The following is a 12,738-nucleotide window of genomic DNA, read 5'->3' on the forward strand; positions in this document are numbered from 1 at the left end:
TGTCCTAGGCCTCCGTCTGCTGCTCTGGAGGGGTTTGACTTGCCTGTGGGTCCTGTGTAACATCTGCCACCCCAGGACTGTCTCATGTAGCCCAGGGCATCTCCAGTAGCACTGAAAACAGCGACATTTGGGCAGCTGACCTGTGTCTAGCAGTCCTTGAGCAGAGATTGCTGGCCCAGTGCTGGTTTTGAAGAGCGATTACCTGCTGTCGGGCGTCTGTCCCTTGAGGCTGGCATGGGTCACTCACTGCAGGGAAGTCCTGATTACATGTGGCTTTCCTAGAGCCTGGGGTCACCCGTGGTCTCCTGGGGTCCTCTAATAGCTGTGAGAATAGACTACACGCGTGCACATCTCCATGCACAGACTCTGTGCGTGGGACTTCAGAAACTACTGTTGCTCTTTTACCCAGCATCTTGACGTAAGATGCAGCTGTATGAGCTTTCCCTGCCTCAATCCTCCCCTTCGCCCTGGGATCTGGGGCTGCTGTCAAGGGCCAGCACCCTGCCCAGCTTGTGGCTTGGCAAGCCTGGCAGCCTCCGTGGCTCAACCTGGGGTTTTGGGTAGGCAGCTGAGCCAGGCCCCTCTGATCTCCCTGTTGCTGTCCCTTCCTGGCCCGACTCACCGGTGCTTGGCCACCCCGGGAGCTTTTTCATATACAGCCCTGCCATCGCAAGGTTGCCTTCTTTCAAGCTCCTTCCCCCATGGACAGAGCTGGCAAGAGGATTTCACCTCCCCTTTGCACAGATCCCAGCTGTGACTTTTGCTGCCCATTGCTGGTGCACAGCTCTCACTCTCCAGTTTGGGCAGCAGAGCTGACCACTTGTCCTGTATGCCAGTAAAAATACAGTAGCTTCCAAAGCCTGCTCCATCAAGCAGGGTGCCCCATGATCCCCAGCTCCGCAGCACGGCTTCCTCTGAACGGACCCTGCTGACCGTCTGCTCCCAGCCCTGGAGAAGGGCAGATTAGCTGCAGCTCCCCTGGATTTCTCTTCCTCTGGTTAGGCTCTCCGTAGCCCGAGTCTGACAGGGGTCAGCTGAGCCCTTGTCCATACTGTGTCCCAATTATTTTCCTGTCCATGGTTTTGCTGGCTGAGGTGGCAGCACCCAACAAAGCCTTTTCAAACCAAGCAGACCTAGGGCATCTAGTCCAGGGACAACCCTCAGGAATGCTACCAAGATGTCTCACAGACACCTGACCAGATGTGGGTAGCTGGTGTGATAGGGAGGGGACATGGAGCAATGAGAAGCTCTGGACAGCGAGTGAGGGAGATGCAATGGGGAACAACTCATTGTAGGGCCTGGCCCCTCCACGCTTGCATAGCTGCTGGAGAGATTTATTGCTTTTTTGGTTCCTGTCGTTGCAGCCATGGGGTTTGTCAAGCCCAGGTCTGTCACTTGTTTATGGGAAAGGAGGAGCTGTGGCTGGGGGATGTGGCAGGAAAATCACAGCATCACAGAGCAGCTGAGGGTGGAGGGACCTCTGGAGATCATCTAGTCTAACCCCCTGCTCTAAAAAATTTGTGCAAATAATTCAAAAACTCTCCCAAATTCTTTCCTGCACATCTCACATCTCCCCATCCAAGTGCTCCCCGTGCTCTGACAGAGGCCGCTGTGAGAAGCAGAAATGTTTCTCTCAGCGTCTCTTCCCGGACATGGTTCGCAGCAGCCCCAAGGGGCCTTCCTGCCCTCTACTGGGCCCTTCCCGTGCCAGTACCAGGGTTTCCCACCACGTACTCAAAGGAGCCTTCCTCTGCTCCAGCCCTCATTTTTATCTTGATTTCCAAAGGAAGGGGAGCCTATGAGATGGCTGTAACTCCATTCCCATACATTCATTAGCTATCCTGTCCCCTTCTCCCTCTCACATCTGCAGGGCTTGTCTCAGGGGAGGGGAGAAAGACACAGAGCTACTCCGTTTTGCAAAGTATGGTTGCTACAAGCCCCTGGAGAACACCCTTATAAGTGTTTTATGTTTAAAAAGCCCTTATGAAAGACTTAGCAGCACAGCTACCTGTCCTGCGTGTCCTGGCACAGGCAGTCCATGCATGCATCCTGGTCAACCTATTGGTGCACATACAAAAAGCATTTTTATTGGTAAGGGTAGCCAAACACTGGCACAGGTTGCCCACGGGGGTTGAGGAGTCTTTGGAGACATTAAAAACCTGCATGGACAAATTTCTGAGCAACCCACTGTAAGCTGGCCCTGCTTTGAGCAGCAAGGGCTTGGACTAGGTGATCTCCAGAGATCCCTGCCAGCCTCAAACCTCCTGTGGTCTGTGACAACTGCCTCAGCCATGGCAAGGGCCATCCCTCAGCCTACCAGTAAAGGGTGGTGTGAGACAGTGGAAGTGGTGCGGGCTGGAGCTGCAGGGGGAAAGGGGAGCAGGGCCTGAGTGGGACCAAGAGGCTCTAGGGGAGGTGCAGGGGCTGATGCTGCAGGAGCAGGACCGGGAACAGAGGGCATGGAGGAAGGCAGGAGGCTGGGGACAGTTCGGAGGGGTCAGGGAGGAGTGCGAGTGCTGTGAATCCCACTGCATGCGGATGTCTTCTGCTGGGAAGCAGGGGTAACTACCCGGCTGTGTTACAGTCACACTGTCCCCTCACCATCCATCCCCCACTTTGGCCAGCCAGGGAGGCTTTATCCAAGCCCTGCTCCCCCTGTTGCCTGGGAGGAGGCACCAGGGACATGGAGCTGGGGCTCATTCTGGAGAGCCCTGCATGGCTGTAGGGGCTGGGAGCCGACATCATTGCTGAGCAGGCTGGAGCTGTGTCATGTTGCATTGCATTGGCATGGTGCACACTGTTATTTCTGCTGCTCTGCGGCTCATTCACCAGCCACAGGTCAGGTTACTCTGTGTCCTCTAACACGGTTGAAGCATGTGTGTTTGTAGCAGCCTGGTGTGTTATAAAGACCTGCATCTTTTTATAGTGGCTTTTTGAAGGCTGGGCTCTTCATACACGCAATCCCAGCTCTGCCAGACAGCCCTGCTGCCCTTCCCCAAGCAGCCTCCCACCCTGGGTGGCCAGCTCTGAATTCTGGGGGTGATGAGGGGATGGTGGGTGGTGGTGGCACAGGGCGGGTCCTCAGCTGCTAGAAACTGGCCAGGGCTTCAGTGAAGTCAGCGGAGTTGTGCCTGTACACGGTGTGTGCCTGGCTTGCAGGGTCTGCCATGTCTCCCTTACGGCACAGGCACAGGGTGGCCACTTGGGTCGTGAGTGCACAGTCTCTGTGCTGACCTGCAACGTGGGCAGCACCAGAGCTGGGGGAAGTGCAAGACTGATTTCTTCTCAAATCAGCCTGGGCACATGAAGTGGGGTCTGCACCAGGTGCAGGACATGCGGTGCTTGAGCTGGTATAAAGTCTGCCAGAACAGAATATCTCTTAGCTTCTTTCTGCTGGTATCCGAAGGCGGCAGTAAGTTTGCCCTGGCTCAGGACATTGCTTTGTGGCCATATGAGTTTCATTGCCAGTATGTGTCCTGCAGATACACCTACCACTTGGAGAATCCAGAGCAAGTTTGCCATACCTGCACCACTGAAATGCTACCCTACCTCAACCCACAAGATGCTTGTGAGATGTCGTCATAGTCAGGGGCCAGGCTTCTCTTGCTCTGCTAACATCAGCATTTGCCCACAGTTTACAGCCAGATAAGCCAGGGGAAGTGGATCCACAGCTGTAGGACAGGTGATGGGGGATTCCTCCAGCCAGCACTGATGGATCACTGCATAGAACCTTCATACTGGCCGTGCCAAGACTTTTCCTTGTACTAGAGGGGTTACACCACCAGGACAGATCAGAATGATCCAGCTCTGTGTATGTGGCTGGGTCTGCAAAGGTGGTACTGTAAGTGAGCTGGTACTGTAAGGAAATTTGCAGTTACTGCCTCTGCCAGGATGGGCGGAATGTAGCCAGGTGGCAGAGGGCTGCTTGCTGGCTCTCCCTCGGCCCAGATCTGAAACTTGCTGCTCACTGATTGTACATGGTGAGCAAATACTGTTGGAGCTGGCCAAAGCACCATTCATCTGGTTTGGGCTTCTCAAAGGGACCTCCAAGGAACAGCGAGTCACTTTTTGATTCTGGGCAAGGGGTTTTTAGAGGGAGATCCCTGCTAGTCAGAGACCCTGGCGCCTGATTCTGGATGCCCTGGATGAAGCAGGGCAAGGAATTAGCTTTTGCAATGCTGGGGCTCCAGGTTGGATCCTGACACTCACCAGCCTGGGCCTTGGCAGCTGCAGGGCTGCTGTAGCTTGCAGTGGGTTCTCCTATTTCTCCTCCATTTACAGCAGGGGAGATACCCCACCACACCACTGGCTGCAGCTCTGCAGTCCCTCTGTACCTGAAATGATCCTCATGATAATTGTGTTTACATGTCTGGGATTGCAAGGACAAGCTTTTGGAGACAGGGGGCATCTGTCACTGATAAGGGGGGGAGGCGAGCAGCATTGAGTTGCCTTAGCTAAAACCTTGAAGACAGCCCTGGTAACACCAATAATCTCAATGCTTAGGTCTCTGCTCTTACCATTGCTGCCCTCAGATCCAACAAGGAATTGGCACTTGTATGGGTGACAGTCGTACAGGGACACTTGGCATGGCCACTGCTTTTGGACATGGTAATTGAGCAAGCGATGCTTCTGTCTGAGCCCTGGCCCTGGTTGCTTAAATGGACAGCATTTTCCATTTGGCAAGCCACAGTGACGCTGGGAGGAAGGTGTGTTTGCAGCCTTCCCTGCTACCAATTTGGCCTGAGAGAGACATTTCTGCCTTTCTGGGTGCAATCCCCTGCAGAGCCCAAGCAGGGATGCTCCTTGCCCTTCGTGGGGTGCAGGTGGAGGAGAGAGGCCATGGGAAACCAGAAATATAAATACCCCCATCCATCTGGCTGCTTCGGAAGGATTTTAATCTCAGTCTGGAAAGGGCCATCAGCAGCAAGGGCGGTGATTGCAGTGACAGGCAGAACCAGGTGGGCACAGGCAGCTCTTGGCCACACTGCGGGGAAAGACAAGCTATTCTGAGCCCTGCGGCTGCAGGGCTGTGCTGAGCCCCTGCAGTGGAGTGCCAGGTCCCGCCTGGGAGTGGGCGCAACACCTCTGCCCAGCAGAGCCCCCAGGCCAGTTTCTAGCAGCTCACTCTGCCAGGCAGACATCCGGCATTAGGCAGGAGGTCTTGAGCCCAAGGCCTCACCTCCCTGGGAGCCCAGGGCACAAGGGAAGCCACAGTGCAGCTGGCTTGTCCCGTGGTGACTGTGTGGTGTCTCCAGGAGATACCCAGCAAGACCTCAGCTGGAGAGGATGAGGAGAAGGTGTCAGTGCTGCCTGCAGGAGGAAGGCTATGGGAGAATGGGAGGGTGAGGCAACAGGGAGGAGAACCAGAGATGTGCAGTGCCCTGGGCCAGGCACCTTTGGGTGCTGTGTTGGGAAGCGGTGGCTTTGCTGGCATAGTTTGTAAGGACCATGTCCTGGCAGCGTGCCGTTGAGGGGATGCAGGGGATCATGCTGCAGGCCAGAGAGTAGCATGTGGTGGCTCAGCATACTACCCTTCCTGCCCAGGGTAGCCACAGTGCTGCCTGGTGTGTGTGGGAGATCACAGGTGGGTTGGCAGCAGGGCTGATCCAGAGACATGTGGGGGGCAGCCTGTGCATGGTGGTGATGCCAAGGGAGGTGACAGTCTGCTCTAACGGAGCATCCTCTCCTGCTTGCCTTTCCAATCTCCAGGAGAAGATGGAATACGCCTTCCTGATCTTCTTTGCCATTGAGGCGATGCTCAAGATAATTGCCTACGGGTTTCTTTTCCATACGGATGCCTATCTCCGAAACGGCTGGAACGTGCTTGACTTCTCCATCGTGTCCCTAGGGTAATGCAAGGAGGGGAAGCTGCTGGTGCTCAGCTTGTGCCAGGCCTGGTCCATAGCCCATCAGCTACATTGATTTTTCTAGTGACTGCGGTGGTTTGGGGGCAACTTGTAGACTCAGTTCATGGCCTTCTCGCATTGGCCCCTTTTTCATGCCCTGACATCCCCTGGGATCCTCCCTAACTCCTGTTTCTTCCTGTCTGACTCCTTAACGCCTCTCAGGACTCCTTGCCCTGGAAAATGGGAGTGGCATGGGGTCCTCCGGGCTTTGGCACACAGGGAGAGGGTCCACTGGGCACCAGGAGGTGGGAGGGCTGCCGGCTGCTCAGCAGCGAAGGTGGCACCCAGTGGAGGGGTGCCCAACCACGAGTGTTCCCAAGAGCTGTTTCCTGGGTCAGGCTGAGCGCGTGGTTAGTACAGTCCTGTCCCTTGCTTTCTTGCCTGCAGAGCTCTGAATCCTTAGCACAGATTTCTTGGTGTTCATCGTCATGCCCTTCTCTTTCTCTCTGTCCTTCCTTCTGCTTCTCCTCCTTTCTTTCCTGCTCTCTGCCCCGGCTCTTTCAGGCTTATCACCATGACGCTGGAGCAGGTCAATGCGAAGCAGGGGGGGACTTCAGGGGGAAAAGGCGGCTTCGACGTGAAGGCCCTGCGAGCGTTTCGTGTGCTGAGACCCCTGCGCCTGGTGTCCGGAGTGCCGAGTGGGTGCTGGGCGCCCTGCCAGCGTGAAGGACTGGCGGGTGGATTGAACCGCTGCCTGGCTAGGGTGGGGGGCCATGGGGCAGGTTTCTTGTTGCTGCTGGATCATGCCCAGCCACAAGGTGGGTGTGGAGGAGCCACAGGTTCTTGCTCATCCCTACAGTTTGCAGTTGTCAACACTGGGGATCTGCAGGTTGGCATATATAGACCTCCCTCCATGGCTCAGTGTCAGCACCTGTGGGTGGCCAGCGTGAAAGGGGCCAGGACCTCACTCTAGTTTCTCAGGGCAGGGATCTCCTTCTCCCATAACTCACGTGAAAACAGCCAGGATGAGAGCAACAGAACAAATGGAGGGGCATGAACCAGCCTCCAGCACTGCCTGGTGCCTGGCTCTGCTGGGGTCTTCCGCATGCTTGCATAGTGGGTGGAGAAAGGATTTCTTGCTTCAGAGATTTCAGTCCCAACCCACCTGTGCCCCTCTTTTCTTGGCACGAGGCATTTCAGAGGCTGCTTGTCAGAGGGGCTGACAGGAATGCAAGGTGCACCCAAAGCTGTTTAGGAAGTGGTTGACCTCCTCTCCCTTCTCCTTGGTGCAGGCCTTCAGGTCGTCCTGAACTCCATCATCAAGGCCATGGTGCCCCTCCTCCACATCGCCCTGCTGGTCCTCTTCATGATCATCATCTATGCCATTGTCGGGCAAGAACTCTTCAAGGGCAAGATGCACAAGACCTGCTATTATCTTGGGACAGGTGGGGCTGTGGCAGGGGGGTGATATGGCAGAGATGTCTCTGTGTGGCTGCTGTGGGGACCACAGAGGTTCTGTGGGTAGCAGAAAGTCTGGACTTACCAGCATCAGGCCTGGGAGTGTGGCAGGACTGAAGGATGTTTGGTACAGCACACAGCTTGGTGATGGTACGTGGTGTGAGGAGGTGGTGAAAGGGACCCCTTTTGGAAAGCTTCTGCAGGAGGCTGGGAGGTGCTGGGACCTGCTGTACTTGGCCTGACCTGCTGCTCACACCATGGCTTTCCCCCTCAGATGTGATTGCCACGGTGGCATCAGAGAAGCCAGCCCCATGCACCAGCTCTGGCCACGGGCGACACTGCACCATCAATGGCACTGAGTGCCGAAGTGGCTGGCCGGGGCCCAACGATGGCATCACTCACTTCGATAACTTTGGCTTTGCCATGCTGACTGTCTATCAGTGCATCACCATGGAGGGCTGGACCGAAGTCCTCTACTGGGTAGGCTCCAGCAGCTTGGGCTTGGTGCCCAGTTTGGCAGCTGTCACTGCTGGTCCTGCCTCAGAGCAGGGAATTCCCTCCAGGACACAGGACCCCATAGGGTCTCTCCGCCAGTGAAAGACATCCTGCCCCCACCAAGCTTCATACTGTGATGCACATCCCATAGCGCACCAGGCATATCTTCTGCATCTCTGCAGGCACTGCTCAAGCTGTCCTTACTCTCCAGATAGACAGGAGGGTGCTCCAGCTCCCACCTTTGCGAAGGGGTACAGACCAGGCACAGCAATGGCTGGCTGGTGGATGCTTCTCCAGCAAAACCCTGTGTTTTGCAGTCCCTGGGAGACTGTCTTGCTGAGGCTTAGGCATGGGGCTGATGTTTAAATCTGCTCCCAAAATGCCTTACCTCCGCTAAAACCAGATTCACAGTCATAAGGAGGGAGGGCTCAGAGTCAGGTTTATCTGCTACCATCCCAAGCCCTCACTTTAGAGGGAGCAAAGCTCCCAGAGGCTGTTGAGGGGACCCTAAGGGGAGACAGACAGCAGACAGTGTGTTCAGAATGCTTCATCTGCCTCTCTCCTTGCCAGGTAAATGATGCCATTGGGAATGAATGGCCCTGGATCTACTTCGTCAGCCTTATCTTGCTTGGCTCCTTCTTTGTTCTTAACCTGGTGCTGGGGGTGCTCAGTGGGTAAGTGCCACCCTGTCCTTTCTCTTTGCCAGCAGATTAGTGAGCGTGATCAGAGTGTGGACATTGGCTGGTTTTAACTATGCAAGAAGAAAGCCTGGAAAAGTTTCTGTTCCTTTTCCTCTCCTATTCCTCTCCCCTTTTTTTGCATGCTTAGAAACCCTGAACTTTGAATTACTTTTTGTGTGGTGTCCATGACTGTCTGAGACTTTAGCTCAACACTTAACACAGAAATCTTTTCCCTGTAGCACAAGCAGCTGTCAGCAAACACAGCCTTGGAGCACAATATTAGGTGTTTGTAGTGTGGTCTGCCAGCACTCACAGCAAAAGAAGCTGAGCAGCGAGCTCAAAGCAGCAGTTCTTACCCCATGGGTGTGGGTCGAGACTCATTCTCACTGGTACCCACAGCGCTGCCATCCTGTTGTGAGCACACACAATTTCCTTATGGCCAACCTAAGGAAAACACCTTTGATATGAATGCAAGGGATCCAAGAGAATTATTGTTAGTCTAATTAATGCTTCAACAGTCTCATCCAAATACAACAAAGAGCTATCATCAGTCTGGTTACAATGATCATAACGCTTCTGTGCCAAATGACTCAATTAGTGCTAATTCCCTTAGTAGTACAGTTAAAGCTGCTATGCACAAAATAGCTCTGGTGCAACGCTCAACCTACTATGCATTGCTGTGGTGAGGTGTCAGCATCCCGATTTTGTTGCTGGGAAGTGTTTATTGTCCTGGGGAGTGAGGGGGGCTTTTCTCCTCAGTTCTGTGTAGGCTCAGGGTCTTTTCTATACATTTCAATCCTGTGTGTGCAAGTGGATCACACTCATCATCTCTATTAGTTCATAGGGTTAGTTGTACCCTAATTACTTGGATTTGTTAGTTCTCTTCTATGGCAAGAACCATACAACTGCACAAGGTTAAAACAAATTGGGTATTATATAACTAAAACAAGCTCAAAACCACAAGACAGACCACAGGCACCTGACCCTTGCATGAAGTTGGCTGTAACAGCAGGAGGAGCTGGACAATAGTCATCTGATCCTAGAGTAAGTTGGAGGCACTGCAAAAGTTTCTGAAAAATTTTTGCAAATATAGCTAAAATATGCTTGAGATCAGGAAAATCCAGACAAGGCCTGACAAGTCCTGAGGCTTAGTATGTCTAATTATTGTTATAATGTCTGAGCCCTATTACTAACACATGGCAACACCAGACTGGCTGGGCAGCAGATCTACAGTCCTGCCAGATACCAGGAGAGAAAATAAATTAATTAAAAAAGAATGAGAAGAGTGGGACCCCCTGCACTGGCAGACCTGTCTTTTCCATGTTACCATGAAAAGAGTGTCCTGTTTACTTACCATGTGATGAGCTCACCTTCCCCACATGGAGAGCTTGGGGCAGCTTTCTGCCCTGCAGATGAATGAGACCCCACTTGCTCTAATCCTTAGCAGGGCTAGAGAACTCCCACAGCCTTATAGTGTTAGTTGGCCTGTCCAGCCACAGCGTCCTGCAGCAATGAGCTCCCAAAGAGCAGCCAGTGGCAGGGAAGATACCCTGCCTGCCATCAGGCACCAGGTGATGATCCCCCATGATCTTGCATCATGGAACAGGGCCAAGAAAGAGGAAAGTCACTAGAGCAATCTAGTGGTAGCACTAGGTGGTAGGGTATTTCAGGCTTTTTTCTTTCTGCAACGACTGGCCTGGCACAGGGCTGTGGTACCTGACCTCCACGCCATGCCCCTCCTGAGTCTCACTCTGCTGCTTGCCTTGTCCCAGTGAGTTCACCAAAGAGCGTGAGAAGGCCAAGTCACGGGGCACATTTCAGAAGCTGCGGGAGAAGCAGCAGCTGGAGGAGGATCTGAAGGGCTACATGGACTGGATCACCCACGCGGAGGTCATGGACAGTGACCGGGCCAGGGGAGAAGGTACCACCTCTGCTTGATCGAAGACCCTTAGCATGAGGGTTGGCTTCCTAACACTGAGCATCCTCGAGAGGCAGAGTAGAGACCTTTGGAGAAGTCACAAAGACTTGTTTTGCTTGAAAACCTATGAAACAAAGTGCTTTGACTTCGGCAGAACAGTTTCCTTCCTCTTTTTTTTTTCTTTCCTGAATCATTTTATTGAATCTGACCCAAACTAGTGATAACTTGGCCCTCGTGCTAAATCTCCACTTGAACCACTGTTTTTAATATTTGCAGACTACTAGCAAGGCCTAGGTCTCCTTTGGCAAAATGCACTTGAAATGGCCATGAGCAGCCGTGAGGAGCATGTCCACTTCAGTGTGCAGGGGCAGAGTGCAGGGTTACTAGCTCACACACTAACAGATGCATGAATTTCTTGCCATTGCTTGCCAATTTTGAGGGATTAGAAGTGGCTCAGGGAAGGAGGTGAATATACATGCATCTAGCCAAAGGCTCAGCAAGGCCGGGGGAGCTCTGCCACTGAGCCACTGTATCTGCTATGCCATCCTGCCTAGTGAAATAACTTTTGATGCCTCGAGCTGAGATGGTACATGTGTGCAAAGAGCCTTGGGAAACAGTGCGAAAGACAAAATGCCTTTTCGACATCTGTGGCCAGTGCTCTTACAAACCTCTTGTAGTTCAGCATTTGCTCAGGTCACAACTGACCCCAGTTTTCTCTGTGCTGGGAGTGTCTTGCATTGGCGGAGCCTACATACACACTGCTGTCTGTTTAGGCTGCCTCTCTGGGTTGCTGCTGCTCTTGCTGCAGGGCGGGTGTTTCTGGTGCCTCCTACTTGGTTCGCACCTGACACTCAAAACCTTCTGCCCAAACTCTCACTGCTGTCTCCTTGGGATGGCATTTCTTGACTTCACTTCTGATGGGGACGCTCTTCCTGATGTGCTCCTGGGAGAGGTTCCCTCCCACGTGTTCTTCCCAAGGGCTCCATGGAAAGCCTGGGATGTCTTTCCCTCCATAGGTATGATGCCGTCGGATGAAGGAGGGTCAGAGACAGAGAGCTTGTATGAAATTGAGGGCATGAACAAGTGGATTCTCTACTTGTAAGTATGCACTGGTTGAACCATCTGCTGCTCTGCATGTGGGCTTGCACAGTCTCTCGCTTGCTGTGCTGGCTGGGCCAGGCTTTCTTGTCAGCCACCGGTTTCTGGGGGGGAGCCAGGGGCTGTGTGCTCAGGAGGAGATGCAAATACTGCAGACAGCAAACGGAATTTTGCTCTGGTACTGGCAAAACAGCCCTTCAAGGTGAACAACCTCTTCACTTTGGGACCAGGCTCCGAGCATCCTTTCATGGCCCATGCAGCATGTCTTGTGATTTAGGAGCTGGGCCTGTAGCAGCCAACCAGAGGTGACTGTAGGCCAAAAAGGACCCGGGAGGTGTTTGTGTGAATGAACTGCAATGCCTGAGCGAATGCACCAAGTGCCAGGGGAGGGTTATGTTCCTCAGCCCTTTTCAGGGAAGGCCCCTGGACAAGGGAGCAGGGATGGCTTTGCTCTACAGTCTGCAGGCACAGCCATGGGCTGGGCAGGACCTGCTAGCCGGCCCTGCTGACCCTTTGGCCATCTCTCCAGCCGTCAGTGGAGGCGTTGGAACCGAATGTTTCGTAGGAAGTGCAGGGATGTGGTGAAGTCCAAGTTCTTCTACTGGCTTGTCATCCTGCTGGTGGCACTGAACACCCTCTCCATTGCCTCTGAGCACCACTTCCAGCCAGAATGGCTAACACTCGTGCAAGGTGAGCGAAGAGCCTGAGGCTGAGAGCAGCCTTGGACACCCTGCTGCCCCAGAGATATGCGTGCACCCTTACTGTGCATGCATAGCCACACTGGCATGGCATAGGAGCCGTTAGACACATGCACACAAACACAGCCTGCACACAAGTGTGTGTACACCATCCCCACTGCACTATCACAAATCTGCACATTGAACATGTGTGGTGCATACAGTTATACATGCACAGCATATATATTCTTAGGGACATGGGTTTGCATGATGAACACACATAGAGTGTATACATTTACACCTGTACATGCACAGTACACACAAACACACATTGCATGCACTCATGCAGTACAGCCACACATTTATGCATGCAGTCACACTACCTGCACCCTCCCACATGCAAACACAGACACACAGAGTACAGCTATGCATATGTGTACACAGCTCAGCCACACGTACACACACACACGCATAGCCCAGTACATATGCACGGACTGCATGGACTCACATGCACAGTACAGCTGCACTCTCACACGTACAAGCACACAGTTGTGCCCTTTTCCTCA

General features: G+C 53.5%; 1 protein-coding gene across 3 annotated transcripts in view; it reads left to right on the forward strand.

Moving 5' to 3' along the window:
• CACNA1S (calcium voltage-gated channel subunit alpha1 S) overlaps positions 1 to 12,738 on the forward strand; it is a 47,801-nt gene that overhangs the window by 7,527 nt on the left and 27,536 nt on the right. For all 3 annotated transcript variants that reach the window (XM_075173952.1, XM_075173953.1, XM_075173954.1), the window contains exons 3-10: positions 5,710 to 5,849; positions 6,411 to 6,544; positions 7,139 to 7,291; positions 7,579 to 7,784; positions 8,370 to 8,473; positions 10,252 to 10,400; positions 11,414 to 11,495; positions 12,025 to 12,185. In XM_075173952.1, coding sequence (XP_075030053.1) covers positions 5,710 to 5,849; positions 6,411 to 6,544; positions 7,139 to 7,291; positions 7,579 to 7,784; positions 8,370 to 8,473; positions 10,252 to 10,400; positions 11,414 to 11,495; positions 12,025 to 12,185 — 1,129 coding nt within the window. The remainder of the gene's footprint in view (positions 1 to 5,709; positions 5,850 to 6,410; positions 6,545 to 7,138; positions 7,292 to 7,578; positions 7,785 to 8,369; positions 8,474 to 10,251; positions 10,401 to 11,413; positions 11,496 to 12,024; positions 12,186 to 12,738) is intronic.

Source organism: Calonectris borealis, chromosome 26 (genome assembly GCF_964195595.1).
Source record: "Calonectris borealis chromosome 26, bCalBor7.hap1.2, whole genome shotgun sequence".
Taxonomy (NCBI): domain Eukaryota; kingdom Metazoa; phylum Chordata; class Aves; order Procellariiformes; family Procellariidae; genus Calonectris; species Calonectris borealis.